The following is a 22,019-nucleotide window of genomic DNA, read 5'->3' on the forward strand; positions in this document are numbered from 1 at the left end:
ATGCGTACATGAAGCTTGTTTTTGTGATAACCTGTGCACGAATCGATTTGTTTCCAGATGAAACTTATTTTACATTATTTATTTGCGTCACTCTCCCTTTTTCTCTCTCCCTTTTCCTCTCTCTCTCTCTCTCTCTCTTTCGCTTCTTCTTTCTTTTTATCTTCTTTGCTCGTCGTCACGTCAATTGCGCATCATGTTTCCTACTTTTTATCATTCGCGAGCCATCGCTGAAGTATTCTACTTTCTTTCTCCATCATCCTTATTTACTCTGGATTTATTCTTATCATTCTCATGTTGCATTCGCGCAACAAAAAAAAAAAAGATATCGCGAGCTCTCTTTGACATACTTTCGTCGCAATGCAGATCGCATGCACTATCCGAGCGGAATACAAATGAGATGTTATTTAAAAATGTACGTCAACTCTGGTTCATTATTGTTTTTATTAGATCGCTATTATGACAGCTCGGCGCTGTAAATAAATATCATTGGATGGTATTATTTTTGCGCATCGAAAAAATTTACTTTTATTACTTTGTATATTTTATTCCTATACACGCGCGGCACATCTCCCACGAGATTTCGGGATCCCTCGTTTCTGCGCCATCGTCTAGAATGGTGATCTTTTTTTTTCAAACAAGAATTTTTTCTGATTAATCGAGAGCCGATCGACCGCACTGTGCATTCTCGAAAGCCCCGTATTGTTTATCCCGCGATTGGTAGACACGATTGAAATCTTTCTCTCCTGTCGACCTTTGTTCCTCGCCTCTTTTGATTCCGGATGCCCAGCCACAGGCTGCAACCGTCCATTTAAAATATCACGTCCTTTCAGCGAATCGTCGGGATCTTCTTAAGTGCTTCGTAATTTCGAACTAACGCGTAAATCAATGACAAGAAGAAAAAAAATAATGGGAAAATTATTCTCGGGAAGACGATAATTTAATACAATACAGTCGAACCTCGATAATTCGAACCTCTACAGCTCGAAAAACTCTATAAGACGAAAATTTTGTTCATTCCCTTCCGCTCCACTGCGGAAAACCTCTGTAAATCGAAATAAAACCTACCTTAACTCGAATCATTTATCAGACATTTAAATGTATTATTTTACCTCTGCAACTCGAATTTAAAGTAGCCAGACCTCTACAAAGTCGAACTTCTATTGTCGCCTCTCACAATTTGAAGTTGTAGCGATGTGTAACCATGAGTAATAGCCTGGTATTTTGTTTTATGATTACATTTATTATATGCGATATACATATAATTCAATGTCAAATATTGATTTTTTTCCCCTTTAAACGCCACTATAATCGGAAAATTATAAACTCTCGTACAAAGGATCTGTAAATCGAATTTTCATACGTCGACCCTCTTTCACTCGAATTTCGATAAGTCAAAAATTTTATAACTCGAAGGGTTTTTCTCTTCCCTTGAGATTCGAGTTATCGAGGTTCGACTGTATCTCGATGTCTACACACGTGTATATATATAGACGGTGAATTCGTATAAACGCGAATCCCGAGTCAGCCTGCAGCACGATACCGCGTGAAGTCTGCAATTACGGAAATTAATGCCTCCCGAAAATAAGTAATTCGAGAAAGTCGACCGTTTTTAGTATTTTTGAACATAGATAGATCTCGACTCGTATATATACGCATAATTACAGATAGCTCGACGCGGCGTTACATAGCGGCGATCATAAATTCTCGGCGCCACTGACGATATCGTCCCTTGGAGATTAAAGTAACAGGCCTCTTCCCCGGCCGTCGATATTTCCGACAAAAAGTCAAATAATAAAACTATCTTAATCACTTTTACGCGTCACGGTGTTATACATTGAGCGTTTTTTAGCGCTAAGAAAAATAAATACTTCTGTCATTACATCGATATGAATTTCATAGAGTACGACGAATTTCGCGGTGGATGATTAATATGTTGCTGTTTGCAACAAAAAAAAGAAAAAAAAATATACGATCGTTGTGACTCGATGTGATGAAAAAGTTGGCGCGTTTTGTTATGGCTGGTGCTTGGCGTAGCGAAAATCTCATCACTTAGGGCTTAATAACCAGAACACGCAGACTCCGCGGGCGTATATATAGCTATATATACGCTACGCGCTCATTTATTTCCGCGTCTTTTGCCGCGATAGTTTTCCCTCTTTTTGTCGCGCGTCGCGCTTTTTCTTCCCTTGCTCTTCGAGCGCGAAAGACCGTGAGCGCGAAAAAGAGAGAGGAACGTCCGGGCGGACCGGGCGGCCGGCCGGGTCGAGCCCGCTAAAAAACGCCAGTGCGGGCCACGATGACTTTCGGAATCATTTTTCAAAATGTCTGCCTCTGCCTCGAGGGGGGTGACCCCGACGGGCGGCGGCGGCGAAGGGGCGAGGGGGGCGGAGGGTGGCAGCAGGGTGGTCAACCCCCGTGGCGTAGGGTGGCAAGATGGCGCCGCCACGGTAAATCGATGGAGGCTAGTCACTGCAGGCGCCCTCGCTTTCACAGCTCCAACTCTCTCCCCCCCGCCCCTCCCCCGTTCTCCCCCGTTCGCCCCCAGACCACCACCCACTTTGCTTCTCCCCGTCGTCCCCCTCATTTTCGAGCTTCACGCAAGCGCCCGCACCCGTGGACGTCGAGTCTTCGGTCATCTAAGCATAATTTTGCACGGCTCCGGCATAGTAACCCGCGCCTTGCCGCAGAAAAATGTGCAAAACTCCCCTCCCCCCTTTTTTTTCATTCTTTTTCGTGTACAAAAAAAAAATCAATTCCCGAGAGAACTCCAAAATAGAAGAAGTGAACGATCAATCTTTCCCGCTTCATTTTTTCCCCCTAATTTTTTTTTTTTTAGAAAAATGTCGAGCGAAATGTACGAGCGTGTCAGAGCTGCACGCATTCAAAATGAGCGTATAAAAATTATAAATGACATTTATTAATCGCCAATTTGCCGTTAATTATACGTTTAGAGCGCGGTCTGCAAATAACGCACGACAGGCGAAAGTAAACGGCAGTTTACGGGAGAGGGGGACGAAGGGGAGTTGGGGAGGGCGGGAATGTAAGCCGATCGCATCCCGATTTTTCCGATAAACCCATCTCATTTTAATATTCAACACCTGTAAACGCATCGGAACAAAAGCGATAGCCGCTGTGCAGCAGAAAAGTATTTGTATCGGATGCATTCCGCCGAGCGCGCTCTGTGTACAATAAAAATTTCAAGCGGGTCGTTAAAACTGGTTTTAACGCGCCGCGCGCTGTGTGTGCGCGGGGCGAACCTGTTTGATTCTGTCTGAGAAATGTAACCGCCGAGGGCGAGAACCCGCGCCGCGGCTTTTAAAAAGAACACACGCCACAACAGGTTTCCGTCTCTTAATCCTTCCGCGCTCGCTTAACAGTCTCTCTCTCTTTCTCTCTCTCGCGTCAATGTGCAAATGAAAATTTTCATAGACACGTTAACGTGTCGCCTTTACCCCCGCTTCCCCCTCTCCGCCTGTACCCCGGCTAATGCCGCGCGAAATTTTCATAAGCGCGCTAATTTCATTATACTAATTGGAATATTTTAAAATTTACGTAAACGCGACGGGGGACCGCGCCGTAGGACTCAATTACGAATAAAAACCGGCGAGCGCGGGGAGAATTAAATGTCTCGGTGGGAAAACACGCGCGTTTAGGAGGTCGTATTTTCCTAGTCGCTCACGTAAGTCATTTCTCGCCGACGTCGCTTCTTCCAGCCCCGCCTGATGGCCGAGTGGGGTATCTCGCGTGCGTATATAGAACGTGAAACACCGGCCGACCAGATCGACCGATATTGTCCGTTATCGCGAACTTCTCGCTGAAACGCTTGACATTGGATATACTTGTCAACAATGCCCATTTGAGATTTATGCACGTGTCGCAAAATGTGTTTCGAAACGTCATACATATAAGCGTCAATATAGCGCGGCAAATGCGAGCCGATTCGCATTCGCCGTTCTGACGTAACAAATCAACGTGGATGAGAAAAAAAGACTATCATTATCCTATTGATATTTCTTCTTTTTTTTTGTGACATTCCTAATTCGCGTTTTTAAAACAATTCAACAGTCCATTTGTATTCATCTTCTTTTTTCATCTACATATCAATCAATCTCCTAACGTTTATTAGATGAGATTGAGTGTATGCTAAGAATAGGGAAGATATTACATTTTTTTTTCTAAAATTTGATCTGCGTTTCTCGTTGCACCGCGACATTAAGATGCATAATACTTTTCTTTTCTTTACGTTTATCCGCCTTCTCGTATTATCGCGCAAACATAACGTTTCAATCTGTATATCGCATGGAATTTCAAGGCAAGCGTTTAAAAATCAAATATATATGGATAATTAACGCTTATCGATGTTTTATAAGAATGATTGATAATGCGGATAACGCAATTGATATACAAATAATTGATTGTCCAAAATGAGGTTACAATCAAAGCGTGAATTGCATAAAAACTCTATTTACTTGATAGCTTAATTATATCATTAACCCGATATCAACTCGATGTAATTAATATAATAATAGAGAATAATAATATCCTTAAAATATTAAACTCTTTCAAGGGATATTGGAATGTGAGCCGGAATACGAGCCGGCCAATCGTTTTATATTTAAATTACATGATTTATCGAATTGTTACGCTGTGTGTATTAATTTGCATTTTCGTATTTCTAGCGTTTTGTGTACCGATTCTTCTGCGCGATAGAATATCCATTAATATTTCTCTGTTACACGTGACACTCCTCTGCGAGGCTTTTAATTCTTGATCTTAACAAAAAATCCTTGTCAAGTCAATAACATCCGTTGATTAAGCGTATCGAATAATCCCAGCGAGGACAGAGGAAATTGATTTGCGGCGGGAAAAAAAGTGCCAAATCTTCAACATCTCAATAGAATTGGACGGCACGTGGATCGGATAATTAATGATGAAAAAAATAAATGGCATCTTATCGATATTATATTATACATATATCTGATATATCGATCTTGCATTAAAGATTTACTGATAGATATTCTTTTATTTTATAATATATCGTTTTCTGCTAATTCTTTTTAGAACCTTTTGAAATTTATTGTGTCTAATCACTCGATATGGGTTTGCTCGCAAAACAAGTGTATTCCTTCTAAAAAGCTTTTAAAATCTTAAATAAAATTATCTTATCTTTCTAATCGCAGTAGAATTTAGAATTGCATTATTTATATGATATGGTATAATTTTATATTTCATTCTTATTATTTGTCGTTGATGCGTTAAAATAGTTTATTAAAAAATTAGTATTAAATAAAATAAGAAAATATAGTATGAAAAAGTTAACAAAATAAGTATTATTAAATCATTTAATTAATCTCTAAAGATTAAAAACGCAAATATTTTTTATAAAACTTACAAAATTTTAGATTTTGGTAAATTTACGTGTAAATATCGATGTAAATGTGTTGCAACGTGAACAAAACATCTCAAATATTATCGAATAATTAATTGCAATAAAACAGCAAAAGAAAATATAATTTATAACAATGCAATAGTATAAAGCTCAATAATTAACAAATAAAAATTAGTATTAAATAAAACAAGAAAATATAGTATAATAAATAATAAATAATAAATAAAGTTAACAAAATGTTATTAAATCATTCAATTAATCTCTAAAGATTAAAAACGCAAATTTTTTTTATAAAACTTACAACATTTTAGATTTTGGTAAATTTACATGTAAATATCGATGTCAATGTGTTGACACGTGAACAGAACATTTCAAATATTAAAATAAAGGGCTGAAAGCCTAAGCAGGACGTTTTATCCAACTATAATTATAGCAATGCTTAGTCAAATATAATAATAACAAACATTTTGATCTCTATCAGGTCACTATCAATGTTAGACAAATAACAATTAAACGAAGTACATAAAATATAAGATTAAAGCAAATAAATACAAATTTCAATAAATATAAATGTACAAATTGCTTTTGTCCATAATGATCTGATTATATTCGATTAAAATTTATCTTATCGTTAAAATTGAACATAAGTATTCTGATGGAAATCAGACGCTTTATAAGCGGCTGAACGTGTGGCATTAACAGCAGAATAATGTTAAACATGGAGATACATGTTTTAATTGGTGTCTTGCTCGCCTGCACCGCGGCTGGTAAAAATATTTGTGTTTATCTGTTAAAAAAAGACGAATTTATTGGATCATTAACTTTTTAAGATTCGAACAGAAAGATAATCGTTACAATAATAATATTTTATTTCATTGAACATATTTCTCTTATATAGATTTTTTTAAATTTTTTGGTTTGTATTATGCGATGTACGAGTATACTGTATCCTTGCGCAGGGCTTCCAACGAAAGAGGAAGCGTTGCTTCCTGACGATACTTTTACTTCACTGGACGACACGTTATTTGGGGATGAAGTAGCGTACGTGTACGACGACAACAAGAACCTGGTGCGGCTGAAATTGAACGGCGACGACGGCGAGTATATCTTGGATATCCCGGAGAACGAGATCCCAAATCGTGTCTCCTTCTATCTGTTCACAAAAGACAACCCTACCAATCCGAGGCTGCTCTACGTCAACGACGAGGACGCTTTAAGAGGCAGCAAGTTCGATCCTGCGAAACCTACGCGTATTGTAACTCACGGATGGATAAATTCTCGCAACAGCGACGCGTGCACTTTAATTCGCGACGGTATGTAAAAACATTTGCTACACGTAATGTAATGAAATATCGTATAAGGCATTTCGTGAATTAAGAGAAAGTAACAGCAGTACGAAATATAGAAGGTTAATCTCTTTCTATATACAGATAAAATTCGATCGATGTTCCTCAAGACGGTGCAGGGCTTACTTTTTCTCTCTGCGCCTCAGATTATCGCGCTGACGTGTCCGTCTCGCTTCTTATGTTGCAGCCTTCCTTCGGCACGGTGATTACAACGTCATCGTATTCGACTGGAGTTCAATAAGTATCGGGGAGTATTTCTGGGCTAAAGGGCATGTCGTGAAAGTCGCTCGATTCGTCGCCACTATGATCAATTTCCTCGTCAAGCACGGAATGGATCCGTCGCAGACCATACTGGTCGGTCACTCTCTTGGTGCCCATGTAGTTGGAATCGCCGCTCGCACCGCTGACAGCGATATCGGTTACATCGTAGGTGAGTTTTCAACATTTTACGTTTAACGGCGTTTATATTCGGTTATAAGAAAAACATTCGACGCCGCATACAAAGATACAAATATTGTATCTTGTATGCCTAATATTCTGCGATTGGTTTATTAAATTTTTGCACGTGAATAAATAAGAAGCCACCCTTTTTGAGCGTCATTCAGTCTCGCGAATCACTACAGATTATATATAAACGATTAATAGAATTTTACTTCTCCCTTCTGTTTATGTAGAGAAATGTGATAGTATATATTTTCAATATTAGTGCGTCATTTCGCAATCGCGACTCTTTCAGATTTATCAAATTTTTGAGACGGTCACATTTCTTACGCTCGATACGCATTAGGCGTCCAATATGCCTATGTCATTTCACGAAAAGTTTTACGATTTGCTGTTTCATAATTTGTCGATCGAACGTTATCGTCGTTTGTGCTCGTTTCATTTATCGAGTATAAAAAGTCGATTAAATCGACTGGTCAATTAATTGTAAATCATTTCACTGGCACGGCGCGGGATTTATCGTTTCCAGGACTGGATCCAGCATTGCCCGGCTTCGCTCTGGCCGGCTCGGGAGCCAGGATATCGAGCGGCGACGCGAAGTACGTGGAGATCATTCACACCAACGGCGGTCTGCTCGGCTTCTTGGTCGCCATCGGGGACGTTGATTATTATCCCAACGGCGGTAAAAAGCAGATCGGCTGTCTGGTGGATCCCGGCGGCGCGTGTTCCCACGCCCGCTCGTACAAGTTCTACGCCGAGTCTCTCAACAGTCAGGTGGGGTTTCACGGGAGACATTGCAGTAGCTACGGCCGATTTAAGTTGGGCCTGTGCAACAACGAGCGCACATCCATCATGGGCGGTAACAAGCCGCTGTTCAGCGCAAACGGCAACTTCTACCTGACGACCAAATGGTCGTCCCCGTTCGCGAACGGGCTGTTCGGGACGCGACACTGATGAGCGCCGCGCCGCGCCGATCTGGAAGGATCGGCCCGACTACCGGACGATCAGCCGTCAGCGAGGGCTTCTGGATTTTGGAAATTCATTGCAGGAACAGGAAGGAGAGATCCCCCGCGCCGGGCTAAACTCGTTTTTCCCGGCAATCGATCGGACGCGTTCACGGTGCGTAATTTCGTTTCCGCCCGCAGCGGCTGTTTCGCAGCGCGCGCGCGAGTGTTGTGTATGTGTGTGTGTACGTGTGTTGCAGGCCGCTCCGCTACGCGGGGCATTTTTATACCGCGGTCTAAGCCAGGGAGACTGCGATTATCCCGGGGTCGGGCTACCGGGAAATCGCGGATGCTGTTTATCGAAGGAACAGAATGAGGCAGCGCGACGTACACCATACGCTTCGTTTTACCGTCGACCCAATTTATCGCGGCATAAGCGTACGTATTTTGCGAAATACGACGTATCGCGCGACGTAAAGCGCATCATAACGTTTTATTGGAAATGCAAAATACCGAGGAGGATACGCCCGGTACGCTTTCTAAATGCGAGTCAAGTCGCGTTAAATACACAATATCAATTTCTCCGCCGTTGTCCATTTTTTCTCTCTCTCTTTTCCTCTCTGTCTCGCAATGACTCGCGACGCTTCTCGTATACACGCGCGTGCAAACATCCGCCGAGACACGACGGCCTCTCTCGAAACGAAACGAATTGCTCGGACCATGTCCGCGGTCTTAGTCGCGGTGCATTAAATTTTTATCGTAATATATCTCGCGTATATGTATCGCGCATATAGCAACAAAGATAATAAAGGCGATGCGGAAAACAGTCGGATTTAAACCGCGCGCGTTGAATTTTAGGCCCCGGGCACTGTTTCGTATGTAAGCAAACGTAGATATTTATCATTTTGTAATGCACGAGATGAAGTTTCGAGAAAGAAGGTAAACGGTGATTTCGCAAAATATAAGGGAGACCGTCGTGCTCGAAACGAAAGAGTTGTCTTTCGTCAGTTTTTCGCGTGGATGCGAACGATGTTGATAATTGTTAAGGACGGCTGATCGTTATTACGTCGTGAAAAGTGTGTTAAGTATTCCGCGTTCCGGATCTACGACGCTCGATTGGGAAAATGTCTTCTTGAGCAATGAAATGTGATAAAATTTACACCTGTTTTACAACAGAGCACTGATGTACAAATACCATTATAATATTTTTAGCAAAGAATCAAGTGTGTATTTCTTTTTTATTAGCCTAAATCCCAACCCATATGCAGCCAGATTATCTTTAAGCCGGTGTCTACAATAAGACTTAAGACTTAAGATTTACGAACACTGACCGATCACTATCGATTATTCTTTTCACGTGAGATAAATAATCGACTATGATTGGTCAATTTTCTAAAATCTTAAGTCTTAAGTCTCATTGTAAACACCGCTTTAGCCATAATGTGATACAATCACGACGCTATCTAAAAATATTTTACAGCCGAAACTCGAATCTCAAGGAAACAGAAAAAAAAACACTTCAAATTATAGAGTTTTCGACTTATCGAAAATCGAGTGAAAGAGGGTTAACATATATAAAAATTCGACTTACGGTGGCTTATTGTAAATACAAGAGTTTATAATTTTTCCGATTATAATGGCTTTTGGAGAGAAAAAATCACTATTTGACAGTGAATTATTTATTGCATACATATAATAAATGTAATCATAAAACAAAATACCAGGCTATTACTTATAGTTACACATACACGCAGAAAAAGAATTAGCCAATGAAGCTAAAATATAGCTATGGCAGCTAAGATGTGTCGTTGAAATAAGGACTGCTAATGTTGTTGCTGCCGAAGTTTAATTTATTAATTATTAAAATGTAGGTGCTACAGCAAAAAATATTTGCTGCTACAATCAAATGATATTTAGCCGAATCTAATATGCTATTTTATCTTCGTAATAGGGTTATAATATTTGCAGTATATAGCTTATATACTGCAAAATATAAATGTTAAATGTGTTGTAGATGTGCATATGACAGTGCCACATTGCAAAAACAATTATATTGCAAATCAAATTTTTGCGCGTAGCTATAAACTTAGCTTTGTGTGCTAAATGATAAGACATTTAGGCACGCATGCCATCTTTTTAGCTGCCTGTACTAATATATGCTTTTAATTTCAGTTAATAAATTTTTTGTCACAGTGAATGTTTTTTATCTGTAATAGCCAGAACTTAGCAATGACACTAAGGCGGTAGCTCTTATAGCTAAGTTTGATACGGAAAGAACAATTTTGCTGAATCCAGTTCTGAAAATAATTTGTGTTCAATAATCAAAATAATTTTGTGCGAAAGTCAAAATGATTGCTAAAATATCAAAACGTTTTATAGCAATGCTTATCAGTTTCAACATTCCAATAAATTATTTTGATAATTCAACAAAAAATTATTTTCAGATCTGTTTTTAACAAAATTTTTAAACCTTTTAACAAAATCGTTCTTTCCGTGTACACATATCGTCGAAGCAGGATCTTTCCACGAATCGTTTCGATTAATTGACCGTTTATTGTATATCGATACCAAAGACATTTTATGTTAAAGGAAATTGATTTTTGTTATAATCACTGTAATTGTTTTAAATAAAATGGATTTTACTGTTTATACACGGAAAAAACGATTTTGCTGGAAGGTCTAAAAATTTTGCTAAACACAGATCTGAAAATAATTCTTGTTGAATCATCAAAATAATTTGGTTGGAAAGTGAAAAATGATAAGCATCTTTAACTTTCCAACAAAATTATTTTGACAATCAGTTTGACTTTCTAACAAAATTATTTTTTGATTGTACAACAAAAATTATTTTCAAATCTGAATCCAGCAAAATCGTTCTTTCCGTGATAATCTTGATTACGATAAGTGTTGATCCATATATGACAGGTGGTGTATCTAGCTTATCTAGTTATCTTAATTTTAAAGAGGCCAGGTATATCTGTCCGTATATCTGCACAGGGCAAAATTGATATCCAGCGCGAATGCATCGATTCCATCGCTACTCTCATCCACCTACTTTATACCCTCACTATCACAGAGACGACCGTGATCGACGTACTCGACCGGCGTCGACGTGTCTCGATACTTGGGAGTATTCCGTAGACGAGCAATGCACGTTGCCGTCGGCAGAGGTGCGCACGTTTCTCACGCCGCCTCCTTTTAATTTCTCCCCCTATAGCATTCGTATATTCCGTCACTAGAAATTTAACCCTTTATAATTCAAAATGAATTGAATAACGTGTGCAACAGCTATGCTATTTAGCTGTTAGCTATAGATAACACCGGGCATCAAAATTCGTAACAAGGCAGAAATGTCGCGAGTTTATTCTAATATCTGCAGCGGAGCGCGATTACATTACTCGGACATGAAATATGATTGGATTCTACTCTTTGATTTGATTCTCTCTCTCGGCAGATGTATTTTTTTAGATAGTCAAAAATGAGTTCCTCTTTTTTAAAAACGTAATTTGATTTTTACAACTTTTTTCTAACTTTTTAATGTTCAACAGAAAATGTATTTAGATAACTGTGTCTCAAATTAAATCTCCATTTAAACAAAGTTTGCTTTGTGAGTTAAACAAAAAAAAATGTGACTCCGTTATTCACTTTCATCTTTATGTGACAGCCTCTTATTTTCAAGTCGAACCTCGATAACTCGAAAACCGACTCGAGAAAAACTTCGAATTTTTTTACTTTAAAACCCATCATAAATTATAAACTCTCGTACAAAGCTTTCGTAATTTTCATATGTTAATTCTCTTTTACTCGGACTTCAATAAGGCGAAACCTTTATGACTCGAAGATTTTTACAGCTGTTCCCTTGAGATTCGAGTTATCAATTGGTTCGACTGTTTGTAACTCAAAAACTTACGCGATACTCTTGTTAAGGAAAAAAAATCAAATCGAAGAGTGTGAATCCGCGAACGTCTATTTTTTTTTCAAAATCATCATACATATTAACGATTCGCAACGACTACACGGAAAGAACGATTTTGCTGGAAGACCAAAAAAAAATCTGAAAATAATTTTTGTTAGGTCATCATCAAAATAATTTTGTTCGAAAGTCAAACTAATTGCTAAAATATCAAAACGTTTTATAGCAATGCTTATCAGTTTCAACATTCCAACAAATTATTTTAATGATTCAACAAAAAATTATTTTCAGATCTGTTTTTAGCAATATTTTTAGACCTTTCAACAAAATCATTCTTTCCGTGATATTGAAATTTACCTACTATTACTAATTGTAAGTCATTTTTTTTTGCGTGTAGCTACAATTTCGAATTATAGAGGCAGCGATAATAGAAGTTCGACTTACAGAGATGAATTTCGACTTGTAGACGTCTGGCTACTTTAAATTCGAGTTGCAGAGGTAAAATAATACATTTAAATATCGGACAAATGAGTCGAGTTAGGATAAGCTTTATTTCAATTTATAGAGGTTTTTCGCAATGGAGCGGAAGGGAATGAACAAAATTTTTGTCTTACAGAGGTTTTCGAGTTATATAGAAGTTTGAGTTATCGAGGTTCGACTGTAATAACATTTCTCAATCATTTTTTTTATACACCGACTAAAAAGTATCTGAAGCGAATAAACTGTTCTGTAAGTGTTGGAAAAACATATACTGTATACTGAAATAGTTTGTCTACGCAAAAAATAGAAAAAGTATTTATGTCATCGGAATCACAAAAGATATGCCGTTAATATGCTACAATACATGTTAAAAGTATTGCCGGGGAAGCGCGTGTTCAAAGAGTGTATTGATAAATTTTTAAAACGTTACACCGCGGATTTGCAATCGGTATAAAATATTCAGTCCGAAGTGATTGATTCTCCCGGCGCTAAATCGCGATATCTGTACATATATATATACAAGTTCGATAAGGCGCCGAATATGTTTCCATTGCGGATATACACATGCCGCTCGGGGAGTATCAATTGTTCGCACTCGCAATTGAAGTATCCGCGATAAAAGTTGGCGAAGCCGGGGCCGGTGTTTCATTAACGCGTGAACAATGGGCTCGCCAGATGCAAGCCGGCCACCTGAGTATGAATACCACCTGACGTGAATAAGGGTCCCGGAGTAGGTGGACCGAAAAAATCCTGTTCCAGGACGTCCCAAACAGGAATACACATCCTTCACCGAATCGGAAAGGCATTCCTCCCGGGTCGCGTTAATCCGTTACGATTAACGGGGAGCACATTAATCATCAAGTGTCATCGTAGAACGACGTAATAATGTGTATCATCTTTTACTACAAACCACAATCTTATCTCATACATTAATATTATTACGTTCCTACTGATGCGATTTCTCACGTGCTGATATATTTCTGCCTGATAAGATTAAATAATATTAGACGATTATCTTAGCGATAGATTAACGTTGCAAATTTCGCTACCGATCGGGAGTGTAAAAAGTCAGAAGTATTATATGATGCACGCAACTGTCGTATTTAAATAATTTATCATCAAACGTTATTTTATTTTGAATGAACTCACCCTGCTCCGCGCGGCATTTGTGTCTAGAGATTTCTCCTATTTATTTATTTTTCCGTTATTATTACAATCTTATCTCATACATTATATTACATTCCCACTGGTGCGATTTCTCACGTGCTGATATATTTCTGTCTGATAAGATTAAATAATATTAGACGATTATCTTAACAGTAGATTAATATTGCAAATTTCGCTACTGATCAGGAGTGTAAAAAGTCAGAAGTATTATATAATGTACGCAACTGTTATTTAATGTATTTAAATAATTCAAACATTATTCTATTTTGCATAAACTCATTCTGCTCCGCGCGGCACTTGTGTCTAGAGATTTCTTCTATTTATTTATTAATTAATTGTTTTCGTAATAACGAGGAAAAAAACCGTGAAATTACTTATCCATTTTTCATTTCGACGTAAAAAGAAGCGCGTTTCAACGCTCGAAAGTGTAAATTCTTTTCAGATGAAATATTCAGAGTCCCGAAGATCCAAATACAATTCACGCGGAGGACGTTATTTAATTGTAACGGTAATAATTCTTTTCTTGTCTGACGCGCCCTGTCCGGGGTGTGTAGGTCAAGATTAAAACCCAAAATTGACGTCGGGGGAAAAATTAAAGTTGTAAAGTTTCTGGTATCTATCAACGCGAGACGGGTCCATACATCAGCACACGTAGCGCGCTCGCCTGCCTACGTCTCGGCCGCGAAAGTGTTGTCCCCGCGACCGCGTGCGCGCCGCGAACGCGGCCGGGACGGTTCTTTCCCCGCGGGGCGTGAAACAATCCCCTTGCCGTTCATTTTTCTGAAAGTATCGACACCGAACGAGAATTTATTTGCTCCTTTTAAAGTTGATGTTGTCCAAGAAAACCATCGCGCGTATATACGCGCGTATGTGCATTCGGATACTGAGATACTTCGATAAAAGTATTTGAAAACACAAACGGATAATATATTTCCATTTTTTTTTATCCCTTCCCGTTAAAAAGCATAGAAAGTGAAAGAAAAGGGATAACGCGATGGAATTTTCACAAAACGATTAAACAACAACGAAAAGAGAAATGAGCGCATATGTTTTATCCGCGGCGTAAAATACGTATATAATATTTCGCTATGATGTTTATCGGCCAAGTACATTATCGACACGTTGAAAACACCAAGGAATTACGTATAAAATAATTAATTATTGCATCATAATAAATTATCGCAAAATCGATACAATGATTATCACGGATAATCTAATCGCAGAATCACGCGAATCGACGAGCGCGCGGCGTATAACGACAACTCGATGGTCGTCGTAATATGACATTATCTTTAGCCGGAAGCGATTTTCTTATATCGAAACCTTCCAATTAGGGACGCGGAATAACACACGGCGTGTGTGTGTGTACGTGTGGAAAACGAAGAACCCGTCCGGGGGGGGAGGGGGGAAGAGTTCCAGCGGTCACCCTTCGAGGTAGGTAGGTATATTTGATAAACGCCGCACTCCACTTTTTTGTGCCCTTTTGCGGCGACTCGTTTGGTGGACCGGTCATGAATGTGAGAAACCGGGATGACAAAGGGTTTCGAGAAAAAAAAGGGGGCCACTCTTCGAGGGACGCGCGTGCATTCCACGTACACGCAAAAAAATGACTTAGTATAATAATAGGTCAATTTCAATAGCTGAATCAAACTTAGCTATAAGAGCTATATACCGCCTTAGTGTCATTGCCAAGTTCTGGCTATTATACAGATAAAAAACATTCACTGTGACAAAAAAAATTTATTAACTGAAATTAAAAGCATTTATTAGTACAGGCAGCTAAAAAGATGGCATGCATATCTGAATGTCTTATCATGCACACATTTAGCACACACACGGAAAGAACAATTTTGCTGAATCCAGATCTGAAAATAATATTTATTCAATAATCAAAATAATTTTGTGCGAAAGTCAAAATGATTGCTAAAATATCAAAACGTTTTATAGCAATGCTTATCAGTTTTAACATTCCAACAAATTATTTTGATGATTCAACAAAAAATTATTTTCAGATCTGTTTTTAGCAAAATTTTTAAATCTTTCAACAAAATCGTTCATTCCGTGAAGGGCTAAGTTTATAGCTACGCGCGAAAATTTGATTTGTAATTGTTTTCGCACTGCCATATATGCACATCTACAGCGCATTCAGCATTTATATTTTGCAGTATTTAAGTTATATACTGCAAATATTATTACCCTATTGCGAAGATAAAATAGCATAATAGATTCGGCTAAATATCATTTAATTTTAGCAGCAAATATTTTTTGTTGTAGTATCTACATTTTAATAACTATAATAATTTGAATTTCGGCAGCAACGACATTAGCTGTCCCTATTTCAACGACACATCTTAACTGCCATAGCTATATTTTAGCTTCATTGGCTAATCCTTTTTCTGCGTTCCCCTGATGGGGTGGGTGCGAGGCACACTTTTTTCTGTTCGTGCCATCTTAGGAAAAGAAAGATGCTGTCGCCGTATTGAATATCTTAAAAGCACACGCGGTGAATTCGACATCTTCTATCGGGATCAGAGATTAATCCACCCCGCGGAATCGTTATTGTCGCGGTGCATTTTGGGGTCCGCCGCATTATCGCCTCGCGCGCGCGCGATATACTCTACTCGCGGCGGCCGTGTGTACATACATATTATAGGTACACGCGCGCGCCGTATAAACTACATAAAATAATTGCTAAATGAATCGCCGCGCTGTTTTTCCCGCCGTTTAAGCGAACTTATTAAGCGAACATTTTAATTAACGCCCGGCGATTAATCACGTAGATCACACATCCGGTCGTCACGTTTATACGTACGCAAATATATATTATTTACGCATTTCCAAAGAGTAGTCCGCGCCGCACCGCAGTCCATCCGGTTTAGCCGAGGAAATGAACTGATAATTGAATTATAACGCATAATTGCGCCAATTATGGCCGACTTTCGACGACGAATTATAACGAAAGGGGCACTTTGGAAAACGCGCTTTCTCCTCCACGCCGCGCCGCCGCGGCGAAAGAACGGTATAAGTGTGCACAGTATGAAATCAGGTGCGCACACAGATGAAATTTCATAATCGGACGTAAGGGCGAAGGGCGGAGGGGGAGGGGTGGTGGCGAGGAGGAGGAGGAGAGGGGCACTCGAGAAAGAAATCGTGGGGCAAGTAATGGGAGAGCGCGGGCGGCGCAAAACGCATAATTTTAGATCGTAAATACGTAACCCGAGCCAGGGTGGTCACGCACTTACGTTTAATTGGTTCTTATGACGGTCATCTTAATTGACCGTGCGACTATTATCGGATAGGATTACCGTGTATTTATACGGTACCTTATGGTCCTCCGTTTCCATACACGTGACTCAACCACGTCGGCCGCCGCGGCCGTGCAGGACGGAAGGAGGACCGCGCGCGCGACGGCGGCGGCGGCGTTCGTTTTCCCGAAAGAACCCATACCTATGCGCGCGCGTTCGCGGAATCGATTTGATCGCATGATAATATAATTAACGCGCGCGTAAACGCGCGCGCCTCGTGCGGTGTGAATTTGATAATCGACAAAAAATATAATGCGTGTTGACGTGTGTGCGGGCGTGCGTATGTACACGATTCATTCCCGTGAATCGAACGATTAATTCCGTATGAATTTTTCATGCGCGCACACGCGCGCGGCAACCTTGAATTTCGAAAGATCGTTTGCCCGTGCACGACGAGAGCACGAGGAGAGACCGAGCGAGTCTATCCTCCATCACGCGCGTTTTCAGAAAGCGTCTGAATAAAATCGTATCATGGATGGACGGCGAACTTGCCGGCTACATGAGGTTTTCCAAAAGTGGTCAAGGTGCAGAGGGGGAGGGGTCGAGCGGGGGCTGCAGGGTGGACAGGTCGTTAATAAAGCTTGAAGAAGGGCCATTAATCACGCGGGCTATCTCGGAGTCGGAGCTCGCTCGTGTAAATACCCGCGGAGATATTTACCCAAACGCGCGTAAGTTGTGCGTATACGCTCGTCGTCATCCATCCCCTTTCAACTCCCTCCCTCTTCCCGTGCGCCATCACGCGTCTTCTACGGATGATCAATGTAAAGAACTCGGCGATAAAAAGCGAGGAAAAAAAAGCGCAGCCGGCGAGGGAAGCGAGAGAGGGAGGGAGGGAGAGGGAGAGAGAGAGAGAGGGAGAGCACCCTTAGTCCAAATATTGGCTGTCCATTTATCAAGCGCCGTAGGTTTCGATCCGCGCTAATTAGCTTTCCTCCTGCGCCTTTCTTCGCCGATTCCGCCTCTGTAACGCGCGCGCGCGTGCGACGACTCGTGCATAACGCGCCTTTATTTATTACTCTTTTGATCTTGGCTCGAAACGCGTTGATAAACGACCGGTTCATATCGGCGAATACCGATTCATCGCGCGACTACTAAATCACGCGTTGACCAATGGCGAGCATATTGGCCCATTGACTCCCCGTTTTATCCCCGTAAGAGCCGGGAAACAGGGAAATAAGACGCCCGAGAGAAAAACCGTGTTGAAGCTTTCAATGGGATTTTCGCGTCAATTCACTCGATTGCCGCCCATATCCCTCTCCCTCTTTCTCGCGTATTTCCAAGCTAAATAATTATTAAAAGATACGTGTTTGCATTACAGAAGCTATAGAGATGGAATATTACGTGCAGTTAAGAAAATCGTGAATCTTCCACAGAAGATTCTCCCATTTCAGAAAAAATAAATAAAGTGCATTGAATTATATACATATTTATTTTTCAGAAAAAATGCACTTTATTTATTTTTTCTGAAATGGCAGAATCTTCTGTGGAAGATTCACGATTTTCTTAGCTGCACGTAATATTCCGTCTCTACAGCTATAATAAATAAAGTGCATTGAATTATATTATAATTCAATGCACTTTATTTACTTTATATTTATATATATATATATATATATATATATATTCGTTCACAATATAATTATGAAATTCTTTCATTAAATTGCTGCATCATCTGTTCTGTGGCTTTAAAATTCAAATGTCACAAGCTACAGAATCTAAAATTAGCTGCATTACGCACTCTACCGACATATGGCCCGTTCCCAAGTTCAAGATAAGGCAAATCTTCCCGTCAACATGCTAATTTTTCGATGAGATTCAAATAAACGATATCCATCACCGGCCGATCCAATTACGATCGTTTTCGAGATACGTCCAGAGATTCGCCGGGGGTCCAAGTGAACACGTAAGTCCCTTTATCTATTTATTCCACGGCGAACATCCACGGTTAACAAAGATGGCTGACTACAAAACGCGTAGCCAACTTGATGTCTATGAACATGCGCGTGTGTGCGTGTGTGTGTGTGTGTATTCACTTGCGCGCACACGTATGAGTATACACATTCACGCACACACCCATACACACACACACGCGCGCGCATGTATATATACACACAAGTATATACGTATACATACGTGGACACGCAGCCGTCGGGGACGCGGGTTACTCGATCGCACTGCAGAAGACGAAGTCGCCGATCGCCGTCGCAAAAGAAAAAGAAATAGAAAAAAAAAACCGCCGCGCCGAAAAGCGCGAGCGAAGCGCAATCGCGGGCTTGTATACGGATTGATGCACGTACGACTGGCTGGTGATGCAACATAAATTAAACTGCATAGGTCGCCTGCACACCCCAATCAGCCCGGTGTCCCATGGTCATCGTGCAGCATTATCGGGCGCGCGTAGCGCTTGCCTGGGCCGTCCATGTGTGTGCGTGCGTGCATGCGTGCGTGCGTGAGTGCGTGCGTGGGCGGGCGGGCGGGCGGGAAGCGCCGCGCCGCGTACCTATACGGCACGCGTATAAGCGCGCCGCGCGTTCACCGCGCTTTTGTATGCGGCAAAAATTGGCATTGGAGGGCGCGGGAGGGTTACCGTTACCCTTCGCGCTCGCCATCGATACATCGACGGGGATGACCGCCAAAAATACCACCCCCTCGCCGCCCCACTCGCGCCCCGCTCCCGTCCATCCCGATCACGCGTTCGCTTTCTGCTTTTCCCTCTTCCCCCCCCCCCTCCCTCCTTCCCCCTCGTGTTGCCCTTCCTCCTCGCGATGCGCGATTATCGCGAGCAGCGAGTGCCTCCGGCCGAGGGATTGAGAGATCTTGCGCGCTTTTTGCACGCGTTTTCAGACGTCCGTGTGCAGGCCAAACGCGCGTCACATATATCCTATATGTTTCTTACGTTACTCCTGCAATTTCGTTAGGTCATCGGAAGCTGCCAGCAGCTCTCTCCCTGCAGAATTCAGAAAGTAATAGAAAACGCACAGTCTGCAGCGCTTCGATATTCAAGAATTTGGAATCAGCACGAAGTGGCTGCTTGAATATTTCAAAATGCTCATGAGCGGAGCAGCCGCGCGACCGGGGGAAATCCTCGAAGCGCCGCGCCGCTCGCTGATCGCTATACCTTATACACGCGCTGCCGCTATATAGAAATATTGCCCGTGCGCGCGATCTCGAGCATCGTGGGTAACGAGGCAACAAATATTTTTCGATATCGCCCGACAAAGAATCGGAAACGTTGTCGGAAACAAAAATGATACGACCGGCGTTGCACGCGCGCGCGCGCGCGCGCACTCCACAAAAGTGGCCAAAACGGAAAAAAGTGGATCGGGAGAGACACACCATCGGGATCCGGAGTACCCTCGGAGGATGCGTTGCGCAAAATTGCATTTAATGTTGCCGGCGCATCAGGCGGGCGAGGCAAAAAGAACGCGCGAGCAAGGAAAATACGAGGGGCGGGTGGGAGGGGGGGGGAGCGCGGGAGACGCGAGCGAAAGAGACGAGAGTACGGAATGAGAGTGCGAACGACGGAGAAAGAGGGAGGGCGGGGGGGGGGGCAAAAAGAGAACGGCGATGAGAAACAGAGACAACAAGAGAGGGAATGTCGCTACTCTTTTAATTGAAAACTCGAGTGCCCTCGCGATCTTAATTAAGAGTCGAAAATCTTTAGCCCCGATCGATTGGACAAACCGGGGGAAGGCCCCCCGATCGGTCGGGGCTCTCTCGCCCTTTGGCAATGGTCATTCGCAGTGCGCACACTTTACGCTATTTCCGCCACTCGCTCTGGCTCCCTTTCCATTATATTTGATATATATTTGAATCGATCATCGACGCGGAAGAGAGACAAATCAATCGTGCTCCGCGTGTGAACGGGTTAGAAATACTTATTATCTTGCTAATGAGAGACACGTCAAATTTGAAGCTGCGAATCGACTGTATAGGGATGTTCAAGCCTTATTTTAATTTTTGTACAACAATTGCGAAAATCTTCTTTTTACGTTTCTGGCGAAAATTTTCTTTCTCGAACACACGTCTTTTTCCGGAGCGTTCAATTTATTTCTCTCTCTCTCTCTCTCTCTCTTTATCTCGGGGCTCTTCATTTTTATCGCTTCGCGCGGGGAAAGGTGAGTCCCTCGCGACGAGTAGTCGGCTCGCCGAGTCGAGCTTTATGAGTCCGCGAGAGCGGAGCGCAGCCACTTCGTGTGATCTTGACGAAGATATTAAGCGGGTGCACACGCGAAGCGCAACCCAACGGAGGAGGGCACCCGCGCCGCGCCGCGCCGGGTACCGCTCCGCGCGCGATGCTCGAGCTTGCTCTCTCGAGCGGCCCCGGATGATGATCGATACTCGATAATAGCGCATCGGCTTCGGCCTTCGCTTCTCGTTTGTATCCGCGACAGCGTTATGCAGCGGCTTCCTCCGTTCGGCTAATTTCAACGTAAAGCGAGACGACCGCCGGGAATATCAATAACGTCCGCGGCAAAACCCCCGGCCGCGCCGCGCCGCGCGCCGCGCTCCGCGCGATTCCGTTGCTCGGCTTCTCGTTGTTTAGATAATAGACTGCGCCATTATATCGTTTCGTAATGGACCTACGTGCGTTTTCGAAATGTAAGCGCGACTGTGTGCGGCAACGGCAGCGGCCGGGCTGGGCTTGCAGTTCGTCCGGCGCGCTTTTGCGGAGCGATATACGCTATCCCGAAATTACTGCTCTTCTCTCCGATACATCCAACCGATACTCAATATTGTTTGAATTATGAAGATTTCGATTTCGTCATATTAATGCATTTGTTATTATAGGTGAACTCTGTCATTTCAGCGGGACGTACGTAGTGCGTCTGTGACTACGTAGTGCACTGCAGTGACTCGTGTATCAATACAAATGAAATGTTTCGTCGTCTTTGTTGTGTTACAAAGATAAAAATATAATAGGAATTATACAGTGTATACTTTTATGTTAAAACACAATATCTCCTCCTATTTTTTTCTATATATATATATATATATATATATATATATATATATATATATACAGAGAGAGAG

The 22,019-nt window shown here is 41.6% G+C and overlaps 1 protein-coding gene across 1 annotated transcript; it reads left to right on the forward strand.

The window, feature by feature from the left end:
• The first annotated feature begins 6,095 nt into the window (after positions 1-6,095).
• Positions 6,096-9,333, forward strand: LOC105452375 (pancreatic triacylglycerol lipase-like). The gene is made up of 4 exons (XM_011693418.1): positions 6,096-6,156; positions 6,349-6,702; positions 6,923-7,165; positions 7,706-9,333. The coding sequence occupies exons 1-4, from the start codon at positions 6,099-6,101 to the stop codon at positions 8,128-8,130; spliced, it is 1,080 nt and encodes a 359-aa protein (XP_011691720.1). The 5' UTR covers positions 6,096-6,098; the 3' UTR covers positions 8,131-9,333.
• Positions 9,334-22,019: the final 12,686 nt, after the last annotated feature.

This window comes from Wasmannia auropunctata, unplaced genomic scaffold (assembly GCF_000956235.1).
Source record: "Wasmannia auropunctata unplaced genomic scaffold, wasmannia.A_1.0 LD336106.1, whole genome shotgun sequence".
In the NCBI taxonomy this organism is placed as follows: domain Eukaryota; kingdom Metazoa; phylum Arthropoda; class Insecta; order Hymenoptera; family Formicidae; genus Wasmannia; species Wasmannia auropunctata.